The sequence below is a fragment of the Camelina sativa genome, chromosome 12, assembly GCF_000633955.1.
Source record: "Camelina sativa cultivar DH55 chromosome 12, Cs, whole genome shotgun sequence".
Lineage (NCBI taxonomy): Eukaryota > Viridiplantae > Streptophyta > Magnoliopsida > Brassicales > Brassicaceae > Camelina > Camelina sativa.
Genome location: NC_025696.1, coordinates 14360708 through 14372886, shown reverse-complemented (window position 1 = coordinate 14372886; position 12179 = coordinate 14360708). Strand labels below are relative to the sequence as shown.

Sequence of the window (12179 nt, the reverse complement as noted above, 5' to 3'; positions counted from 1 at the left end):
TACAATTGTATTCTTTTTTAAGATGACACCCAAAATTTAATTCTTTTATTTTCTTTATAACTTAATCGTATCACTTAATTTTCTTTATAACTTAATCGTATCACTTACTTACATTTTTATAAAATTTTAAGAACTCTTGATTCATAAATTCCATATGTCAAATCAGAGACACATAAAAGAAACCATATAAGTATATACACATAAGATGGAAACAAAAATCACATAGATCATAGTACTTCTAAGGTGACAGCCTCAAACGTAAGTTGCTGAGCCCAATATACTTGAGAAAATTTTCAAATTATTCGAGTTAATCAACCAAAACACAACAAAAGTTTTTTTTTCCCAAAATCAACATTAGAGTTTTCTTCCGATTCTATACATAATATTCATGATAAAAAAAAGTTCGTAACGAATTTAGAAATTTCTTGTAGCCAATTTCTGACAGATACAAACAAACAATAGAATTAAGGGATATATGCGTTTTGCTTGAAAGCAGCAGCACTGGTGGAGCCATTTTTCTTTATATTATTTGCACAAAATTATTTCTTTATCTGATAAGTAATCTTGTACTTAGAAGAATTACAAATTTACAATCCAATTGATTTTTTTGATCGGAAAAGGGGAGACGAAGTCTCCCAAATATTATTCAACTAAAAAATGAAAGTATTACACACGGACACTGCGTGAGCTAGACAAGCCACGAGCATCATCCAACATAAAAGAAATAACAGACTCGAACCAGAGTCCAACAAATGAAAGTCTAATGGTAAACTAAACGCATAGTTGGCTAGCGCATCGGTAAAACGGTTAGCTTTCCTATACATATGAGAAATACGGACTATCCAGTCCTTCGATAGAAAGCCATAGCATAGACATACTAGGAAAGACAGCGAATGTGTATCACTAATCACTGTCATAAGAAAACCCACCACTATTCCGAATCCACTTCAAGTTCCACCAGTGTGATCCCTTTCTCCCACGCAATCACCAACCCATAGTAGACGCCCCAGAGTTCCGGCAACGGTGCGGAGCATATGCCAATATTCAGAGCAAAACCTCCCTGCCAACCTCCTCTGTTATCCCGAAGAACACCTCCCGCCGTTGCTAAGCCCGAATTTTTGCGAGAAGCCCCATCTGTGTTTAGTCTCATCCACCCCTCACTCAGTAAGCTCCAGGCAATTTGTCGGACCTCTCTCACCCCAGATCCCTCTCCTTCCCGCAAAGCAATGTTCGCTAAAATCATCTCCTTAGCCAAATCTTTGAGAAATTGAACTCTGTCACAACATTGCCCCCAATCACCAATTGATAAATTTTGTAGAATTGATATTTTATTTTTTTATCTTTTTTGGAGAATTTAAATTCAATTGATAAATTCTGTAGAAATTTACTGATATTTTACTTTTCTATTTTTTTGGAGAATTTGAATTGCTACTATCCAAAATAATTCTTGCATAAAATCGGCTAGTAACTTGATTAAAAAATTTCTTCAAACTTTATATAAAAAGCAAAACTGTTTAAGCATTAAAGAGTTTTTAAATGACTAGAGTTATATCATGCTTCATATGTGTATACGTGGAATAGAGAGAAAAAAGAAAAGAAATTTATTACTGAATAAATGTGATGAGTTGTATTAATTGTTATATTTTCATTGGTCATCTATTTTAAATGATGTATCAGTTCTAGATTTCTCCAAAATGTTGAAGTGTCATCACTTGAGTGAAACACATTAAAGTTTTATTGTATTGATTGTCAAATATTCGTGAATTTTGATTAAAACGAATAGTAGTAATTGTTTTGTTTTTCAAATACTATTTGACTTAAAACGCTTAGACAAATTCAAATGTTTCCCTATTGTATGACTTTGTCGGCAGAAAAAAATTATAGTTCTCACCCCAAATACTGAGTTTGTAAAATAAACATAACTTAGGAAATAGGAACTAGTATTCAATTTCACCCAAATAAACATAACTTAGCTTTCCACCCGAGGCAATTCTTTTTCACGCGTAGTTTTTTTTTTTTTGCCGACAAAGTGTAACTATATATATTATCTATCATAATCTCATACTAATAATTATTCAAAAGTACACAAAGCTTAAATTAAATAGTACTGTACTAGAATAATACAGATGTAAGTATTTAAATGTTTTCAGAAAAATAGTTAAAGCGGCAGTCAAGGATCTGATGGTGTAATAAATTCCAAATACAAAGTAGTCAGTCAGGTTAGTGTGTTGGGCACATGTGATATTGTCCCTACTTTTGCTTCATCATTCAAAACAGTGCGCGTTTCGTGCTGGACCCGATTTGTATTATTATTACTTTATTAGTATGACTTTACTTTACACTCCCGGATTCACACTCGTATCTCACACATACGTTTTTAATGCTTCATGCATGTATCATATAATTATTGAGATCAAAATTACATATACCCTAAAAATATTCGAATAAATCAAATTATAAATACAAAAGACACAAAGAAATCCAAAAAAGATACGAGTTTATTAAAAAAAAAAAGACATTTTGAGCAGCAATGATAATTATTATATTAGTTAAATAGACGAGTAATAAGGAGCATAAAGATGAGGTTGCTCCATATATATTAATATAATTTTCCCTCTAATTACATACAACTTTTTTTACCTGCAAACCCTAATTTCCCTCTTTTTAAAATTTTTTCACACCCCAAAATAAATCTTTCGGAGAATATCCAACTTTTTTTACCTGCAAACCCTAATTTCCCTCTCTTTCTTTCTCTCTCTCTCGGCAAGAAATGGTTAAAACGACGCCGTGTGTCTGATGTTTCCATCAATCTGAGACGACATCGTTTCGGCTTCGGGTTTTAGCGTAAGTGGTGGGACCCGTTTTTTGAGAAAATTCTGATAAAGAGAATCAGTAGAAGGGAGGCGGTGGTGGTGAAGCGTATGATATTCCGGGAATCGGCGGCAGTGGTCCCTCGTATGCTGGAGACGGCGGTGGTGGGCTGTGATGAATTACCGGTGGAGGAGGGGGACTGTAGTGTACTGTTGGTGGTGGTGGCGGTGAGTTGTAGTAGTAAACCGGTGGTGACGGTGGGGGACTGTAGTGCTCCGGTGGTGGCGGCGGGGGATTGTAATGTACGGCTGGAGGTGGAGGTGGTGTGTATTCTATGCATGGTGCATGGGGTGGTGGCGGTAATGAGTAATGCGGCGGTGGTGGTGGTGAGCTGTAGTAGTAGGGGGCTGGTGATGGGGGTGACAACTGTGAGTGAGGGGGAGGTGGAGGAGGGGGAACGTAGTAAACTGGAGCTTGCGGTGGTTGTGATGGAGTTGGCTGCGGCGGATTGTATGTTTGCGGCGGAGGAGGTGGAGGTGATGGGAACGGAATATATGTTGGCGTAGGAGGTGGTGATGGAGGAGAGTATCCTGTTGACGGTGGAGGTGGCGGCCTAGGAGAGTAAGACGGAGGCAGAGGGGAAGGTGTTGAGGGTGGAGTTGACGGCGGAGACGGGCCTGTGGTGGGAGGACTAGGAATCATAGGCGGTGAAGGATGACCAGGAGTTGACGGCGGAGACGGGCCTGTGTATGGTGGACTTGGGAAAAATGGTGGTGAATGTTGACCAGGTGATACCGGAGTTGGTGGACTAGATGGCGATGGAGGACTCGGAGAAATAGACGGTGACGGAGGGGAACCAGGTGTTGACGGCGGAGTTCCAGGAGTTGACGGAGGCGAACCAGGCGTTGACGGAGGGGAACCAGGAGTTGACGGAGGGGAACCGGGTGTTGACGGAGGCGAACCAGGCGTTGATGGAGGAGAACCAGGAGTTGACGACGGTGGAGAACCGGGCGTTGACGGAGGAGACGGGACAGTGATCGGAGGAGAACCGGGCGCTGACGGAGGTGAACCGGGAGTTCCAGGAGTTGACGGAGGTGAACCGGGAGTTCCAGGAGTTGACGGAGGTGAACCGGGAGTTCCAGGAGGTGAACCGGGAGTTGACGGTGGAGAACCAGGCGTTGACGGAGGCGAACCAGGTGTTGACGGAGGGGACGGGACAGTGATCGGAGGAGAACCAGGAGTTGACGGAGGAGACGGGACAGTGATCGGAGGCGAACCAGGTGAAGGTGTTGTCGGCGGTGACGGGACAACAACCGGAGGCCGAGAAGAACGAGCACATCCAAACGATCCACAATCCACCGGCGGAAGAGAAGAGAAAGCAGCACATTGTCCCGGAGATCTCTGCGCAGGTCTAGCCGGCAAACAATTACGCCGATCATCAAATCCAGGCAGCCCTAGACATACCGGCGGCTCTCCGGTAAAGAAATTATAACTGAAAGTAAAGTTCTCCAGCCTCGGCAACTGACAAATACTCGCCGGAATCTTACCGGAGAATCTGTTATGCGCCACATTCAACTGCTCCAACGAAACCATCCCGCCAACACTCGCCGGTAACGGCCCAACAAGTTCGTTAAAACTGAAATCAAATACCGTTACATTCTTCAACCGCCCGATCTGAGACGGCAAACAAGAGTTAAACCCATTGTTCATGAAGATGATCTCTTCAAGGTTCCTCATATCTCCCAAACTCGTCGGAATACAACCGTGGAAGTGATTATTCGCGACGACGATGACTGAAACCGGAGAATCTCCCAAATTATCCGGTAACTCGAACCGGAACCGGTTATGGTTAATAAAAATCGCATCTAGATCTTTGCTGAAGAGCTCTCTCGGTACAGGTCCTTCAAACTCGTTGAACCTCAGATCGAGAAACTTCAACGACGGTAATTGGAGAACAACGGCAGGGAATATTCCGGCGAACCGGTTGTTACTGAGATCAAGCTCGAACAAAAGCTTAAGCCGATTAAACCGATGCGGTACGGTTCCACAAAACCGGTTTGAATTAACATGAAACAAAGCGAGATCCGTTAACAAACCGAGTTCTTGAGGCAAGTAGCCAGCAATGTCAGCGTGGTTGAGATCTATCCCGGCTACGGTACGGATCCGACGGTTGTCCAACGCCGGAGCGCAGAAGACTCCGGTGTAACCGCAAACGTTAGAGCCGATCCAGTTGGTGGTGAAGTTGTTGGGATCAGAGAGAATAGCTTGTTTCCAAGCTTGGAGAGCTACGTAAGCGTTACGGAGGCGTGGATTCTCGAAGACTAGAGTCGGATCGACGACAACATTCTCGCCGCGGTCGCCGAACTCGTCGCGGTAGTAGAGAAGCTGACGTTTTGTGATTAGCCGGACTTCGTTGTCGGAGAGGTTGTCATTGAAAGTGAGTGGAAGAGAGTGAGAGAGGCTCGTGGAGAAGAAGAAGAAGAAGAAGAAGAAGGTGAAAATAAGAGCATAGATCTGAGACATGGTCGTCTTCTTCATCATCATCTTCGTCTTCATTGCTTCATGACATTTGTGGAGAAAGTTTGCAGTGAAGAAGAAGAGATAGTGAAGAGGGAAATGAATTATAAGTGAGAGAGGGAGAGAGACAGCTCAGCCCTACGAGTTTTTTTACTAACACTTTGAAAATAGTAATAATGTTAATTAAATGATGTGTGTCCATAAATTACCTAACATTTATATAAATAAATGTAAGATCGACTTTTTTGGGGTAACCTTTTTGAACTAATCACATGATTGATTTTATAGACGTTACAAAATTATACAATTGTTTAAAGGTTTTTGGTCAACACTTTTTAAGCTTGGATTAAAGACATTTTTACATTGCTCTAGGCACTAGGTAGTTTTAATTTGTTGTTTAGCATCATATCAACTTTGGCTAGTATTGGAAAACATTTTTATCTACTATAGTAATGTAGTATTTTTCAATCCCATCCATGCTACTGCCCAAATCTTATCTTGCTAAGGTAGATTCGAATATCAAACGAAAGCCAAATAAATTAAAGAAATTTGAATCGAAAATGAGTAGTATCATTTTTTTTTTATTATAATCGATTCATGGATTATAATTGTTGTTTAAGCCCATAAAATGAAATAATATTGGGCTTTTGTAGTTTACAGCAACAATAATGTGTTACTGTGTAAGTTAGTAGTAGTAGTAGTAGTAGTAGTAAATGGATTAGGTGAAACTCGTAACTCACGTGCATTCATTTTAATTTTGAGGTGTCCCAAACCATTAATAAAAAGTTCAACAGTTAACTGTTCTTATGTCGGAAATCGGAATAGTATTAAAAACGACATGTCCTACTTCCACGGTGTAATACAGTAGTGACTAATAACTAGTAACTAGTATAGTAAATCTTTAGATTTCTTCTCTATATTACTAGATGAGAAAATAATGAAAACAATAGTGGTGTTGTTATGTTTACCCTTGCTGTCAGTCTCTCACTGCGAGTGTCCATGCTCTCTTTTGTGTGTGTGTCTGTGTAGACTGTAGAGTAGAAGTGATAAAAACAAGAGTATCGTTTTATTTTATTTTATTTTTAAAATCACAATTGGAATATTAATGACAATATATAAGAAGTTATATTTATAATTTTTTATGATTTCCTATCCCGAAAAGATAATAGGTTTATATACGTACTACGGATGATTCGACGAATTTATGACATGACGTTATTTAAACATCCTTTGGTTCAAAAATTTAGCTTCACTTTTAGTGAAGCTGAGTAGATGACACATAAGAGATTATATGCCAATTTGTTTATTTGAGCTAGAAAGAAGTCTATGATTTAACATAGTACCAAAGCTCATGTAACATGGTATAGATATTAATGCATGTATGTATATATGTTGTTCGATGGGAATATTGTTGGTATAGTAGTGTAAATTAGATGAAAGATAAAATAATATTATATATTATATTTTATATATAATATAACCATCGGTTTTAAACTCTATTTTAGAAATAGCTAAGCGCTCAAGAAAATTGAAAATTAATTGGAAATTAAATTAATAATAAAATAAAAATATATAGTATTAAATATATGTATAATTCTATTTATTTTAAAATAAAAAAATAAATAAAATATAAAACTATAGTATTGTCTTTAAAATTATTGTAAAACATAATTTTAAAATAAAATTTTATATTTTTTATTAAAATTTTGTATATTAGTAATTGTAAGACATCATAAACTCTTAATTTAAATATCTAAATAACAAAAAATGATTTATATTTGATTATAAAAATAATTGGTATACAAAAAATTAATCGGGAAGTAATCAGATTAAACAGGTTATAATTAAATTAGACAGATATACTTAGATAATCTATGTTAGACGGAGATTAGTCATTAATTAAAACGAAAATGATATACCTAACAATTTTACGGGGTGTAATCAATACTACGTGGAAATTTTTAAAACATGAGTTTTAACACCAGGAATCTCGTGTAAGATATTCATGAGCTATAAAACATTAGTTTTTTTTTCTTCTGGTTAACCTCTAGTCAATCTCTGGATATTTCTTACTCTAATTTTCTTTTTGTTTTTTGTTTTTTTTGTTTGCTAACCATTGTTTACATGGTTTGATTTGTGGAATGACTAGCAATATATGGTTTTGGACAGAGATGACCCAATACTGTTTATTCCTCATGAGAATTACGTTGGTATGTTAGCTAGGAACCGTGTTAGCTTGATTGGGAGACCCCTTAACCCCAGAGAGCAAGACCTTCGACGTGTGATCTTCTCCTTACCTCATCTTTGGGGTATAGCTTTGCGGGTTCATGGACGAGTATTAGATGACAGTTATGTCCACTTCTTATTCTGTTCAGAAGTTGATCTGTTTACCGTTCTACGAAGGGGACCTTGGGTGAATTATAACGGGTTTGTCGCTTTGCAAAGGTGGGAAGACTTCCCTGAGCTGGATTTTTTTACTAGTATTGATCTGTGAGTCCAAATACGAGGTATACCTTTGCTTTATGTTTCAGAAGCAACTATTAGGTTTATTGCCAAAACTTTTGGGGAGGTGGTTCATCTGGATTTCAATGAAGAGACTACTTCGCAAATTGCTTTTATAAGAGTAAAGATAGGAATTAGAATCATAGAACGTTTGCATTTTTTTGGAAAAGTTAAATTTGAATCAGGTGAAAGGGCCACGATAGGTTTTGAGTATGAAAAACTCAAGAGGATTTGTACTAACTGTTCTTGCATCAACCATGATTCCTACCACTGCCCGTATCTTGTTCTACTAGTTTATCATGATGACATCCTTGATGTTCCAGTAGCCCCTATTTTTGAAGAAGCAGAGGGCTCCAACGTTTATAGCTTTGTGGACGAGAAGCCTTAATCTCTTAGTTCTGAGCTCTCCTCCTACTCTCCTATCTCACAACCTCCAAGACCTACTACTCCTGGGCCTAATCTGGAGGAATTCTTAGCTGCTTATCCTCACATAACTAGACTTTCTTCAAGCTCAAACTTTTTAGGAGTCTCATCAAAAGCTAAGGAAACTATCAGAGGGAAAGAAAAAGTTAATTATGAAAGTGGAGAGTGTTCTAAACGCAAGAAAGGGAAGCAAATTTTTTTGCAAACTTTGGGACCCTTTCTGCATTTTTTTGGCTTAAAACAATAATTCTCACTTTTCACTTCAAGAAAGTGGATGCTTTTGTTACACCTTTCGGTATATGGTCTGGTTAACAGATGAAGAAGTAAGGTTTTAGAAGAAACTAATGAAAACCTTTAACTGCATTTTTGATGATGATGGGGTGATAAGTAAGAAACTTTCACATCTTAAGCTTATGATGTATGCTTTAAGACCATTTCCAATGATCTTTATTGAATACTTGGTCTTGTTGTGCATGATTTGGAGTATACTATTTGATCAGTGTGTGTAATTTATATGTTTAGAAGGCAAATTTGGAGAAATGTTCTATCAGACTTGGGTCAACAATTCCAGAATATAATTACGATTGAAAGATATAATCTTATTCTCTGTTGAAATAGAGGAGATGTAATGAATAAAAAAAGTTAAAGTTAACTATATATATATAGTCATGCAGGGACTAAACAGCTTGTATTTTAGCAAATAAAACAAGTAGTGTTTGAGACAACAACGTAAGAGATGGCTCACAAAAGTTAAAAGCCAGGTTGGTACAAGTAGTAAGGGTCATGGTGTGTCCAATAACAATAAGGGTTATAGGCATAATATTGCAGTGCAAACTGGTCCTAGTTGGGTACATAGGTAGCTACTTGTATTTGTTGGTCATTTTGGTTATTGTTAACCCTTGCACCAATATATGCAAAATTGTACTTGGCCTCTCGTCTGTCTATTATAGGTTTTGGATTCTGGCAAGCCCTCGTTGCAGATTCAGAATCTCTAAATGTGACAAAGCCATAGCCCTGTGATCGTCCCTTTTCTCTATCGCAAACCACATTAACATAGATAATTTCTCCGAACTGTTGGAAGAAGCTTCTCAAACCTTCGTTTCTTGTTTTCCAAGGCAAACCTCCCACGGATATCTTGGTGTATTTCGTGTCAACGTTTTGGTTCGTGTAATGTCGAGCCATGTGAGCCATGTCTCTGTTGTGACTCTGCCACAAAGTCAAGAAACAAAAAAAAAAGTGAGAACAATTAGTAGAAAAGAAAAAGAAAATATATGAATGAATGAATGTGAATAAATAGTATATATATCCAAAACAAAATAAATAGTATAAGAAAAAGGAATTCTTCATTCTGCTTTCATTGTCCAATAAGAAATAGGAATTAGATAGTACAAAAAAGGAAGTTACATAGCAAAATATGTGCCTATCTAAATAATTTCCAATAATAATATAGACAACGGAACAAAATCAAATAGTCGAAATCAAATTCCCCAGGTTAGTTGTCAAAATTGTTTTTTTTTTAAAATATATATATATATATATATTATATTTCTCAATTTTGATTCTCTGCATATATATGATTTAGGAAGCAATTTAAATATTTCTCAAGCTTACATCATTTAAACACAAAAGATACCCACAACACAAAGAATATATATATATATATATATATATATATATATATATATATATATTATAATGGATATTAACATTAAATTTACAATTTATATATAGCTTTGATATGTATATATTTTACACTCTTTCATCACGCATTTGTCATTCATTTTACTCACTTAACTCATTATTTTGCATTGTTTTTAGTCTCTTTTGTATAATATGCATGTTTAGGTAGTCTTTACATTGGTCTTGCATATTGGAGTTGTTTCAGGTGTTTAGGAGATGTGGAAAGCATCAAAAGCAAGCAGAGAGCAGGAAATCAGTCCAGCAACTCGACTTGCAGTCGTGCATGACTAGCGACTCGACCTGCACTACCCAGAGACCTGACTTAGACGTTCTTTCACCTCTTTGATCTAGTCAAATGAAAATCTTCCATTAGGATTCAACTTCTGACGTATTCTTCAAAGTTGTAGGGAGTTGAGTTATATTTCGAAAGCCGGTTATTTCAAGTCAATCGGAGACGTTTTTTAATAGTTATCACCGTTTTAGTGGATGCATATACACCCAGATTTCTGACTCGACCGGTGCTCCCGGAAGAGACGATGCTTCACTCGACCGACGCTCCTGGGAGAGACGACATTCCACTCGACCGACCACGCTAGACATGCGACTTGGACACTCTCCCAAGAAGAAGCACCAACATGCACTCGACCACCACGCTAGATATGCGACTCAAGCATCACCTCCAGGACTCAAGTCATGCGACTCCAGACATGCCACTCGACCGATGCGCCCAGAACTCATGTCATGCGATTCCAGACATGCGACTCCAGGATTCAAGTCATGCGAATCCAGACATGCGATTCGACCGATGCTCCCAAGACTCACATCAAGCGACTCCAGGATTCAAGTCATGCGACTCCAGACATGCGACTCGACCGATGCTCCCAGGAGAAACGACATTCCACTCGACCCACCATGCCTGGAATGGATGTCATCCCACTCGACCCACCATGCCTGGAAGAGATGACATTTGACTCGACCAACCACGCCAGACATACGACTAGAACGACCGATCTCGCACGCTTCAGAAGATTTCCGAACCGCCTCTCTATCTTGTCGTTTTATGTTTTAGGGCTTTCCATGTTTTGCTATAAATACTCTGTTAAGTCTTTACCCAAGAGATATCGTTTTGACCTTAAGGTTTATCTGTAGCCAGCTTAAATGTTTTCTTATTTTGTAATCCAGATATCTTTGATTTTATTGAGTTTTTGCATTAGATTTCTTATACAAAGTTGTTCATCTCATTTTTATCTATCTGATTATGGTTGATTCAATGTTTTATGGGTTTCCATCCTTGATATCATTTCTGGATCCGAGGTGTGTTAGAGTTCTTGATGATGAGATAAATTAGGTAAAGAATCTTAGTATGTAGGGTGTTTAAGTTTAGATTCGTATGATTCCCTTCTGGACTAGAGTTAAAAATACTAGTTTCTCTCTGATCAATTGGAACTAGGTCTTAGACGTTTCCACACCCAAAAGTTGTTTGATGAAATGTCTGACCAACTAGTGCCAGAGAATTACATTCCTAGCCTAAGAGATTAGTTGTCTAGGATGTTTATTGACGTGAGTGAACTTGTTTGTCATGCCTGCTTGATCATGTTTCTCTAGCTAGAGATAGGTTTGGAAGTGGATGAGTCTGAGTAGCTTTTGTCAAGAGATTGGATTTGCTAAGTTGTGATGTTTATTGTCTAGGGATAGTTTGTTTGTGGTATGTTAAACACTATATATGTATACTAGGAGTTTGTTTGTGACATGTTAAACACTATGTATACTAGGAGACTCCGCCGACATCAATTACTCTCATCTCTTAAGACTTCTATCTTTCTGATTGTTATTAGCATTTTTGAGACCATTTCTGTTATTATTGTTCGGTTCATGCTTAGACTTATTTCTGCTTTTACTCATTTATTTTTGCTTCTTGTCATGCATGTTCGTTTCTAATCTTGTAGTTCATTTCCATTATGTGTTTCAACCATTCTAGGATTGTTAGATATAAACCCACTCTTTGAATTGACTTGACTTATGATACTTTGATTGTATTTTGAGTGATAGCAAAGTTCTCAACTGGATTGACACCTTAAATACTACAACTACATAAGGTTAATTAAACCTGCTAGAATAGACACACAAAAATTCTAGTATCAAGCTTACTCCCCCATCATCCAATAGTTCTAATGACGTCTTTGTAATCTAAAGTTACTATGTTTTCATGTTTGTTGTAATAACATTGAATACTCTGTTTTCATGTT

The 12179-nt window shown here is 37.6% G+C and overlaps 1 protein-coding gene across 1 annotated transcript; it reads right to left on the bottom strand.

The window, feature by feature from the left end:
* On the bottom strand, positions 2481-5531 carry LOC104731708 (leucine-rich repeat extensin-like protein 5). Its single transcript, XM_010451180.2, has one exon. It carries the CDS (start codon positions 5365-5367, stop codon positions 2890-2892), a length of 2478 nt encoding a protein of 825 aa, XP_010449482.1. The 5' UTR covers positions 5368-5531; the 3' UTR covers positions 2481-2889.

Bases quoted from the DNA above. Each gene is read 5' to 3' on its own strand.
- LOC104731708 (XM_010451180.2), bottom strand. From the start codon at position 5,367: ATGAAGACGAAGATGATGATGAAGAAGACGACCATGTCTCAGATCTAT.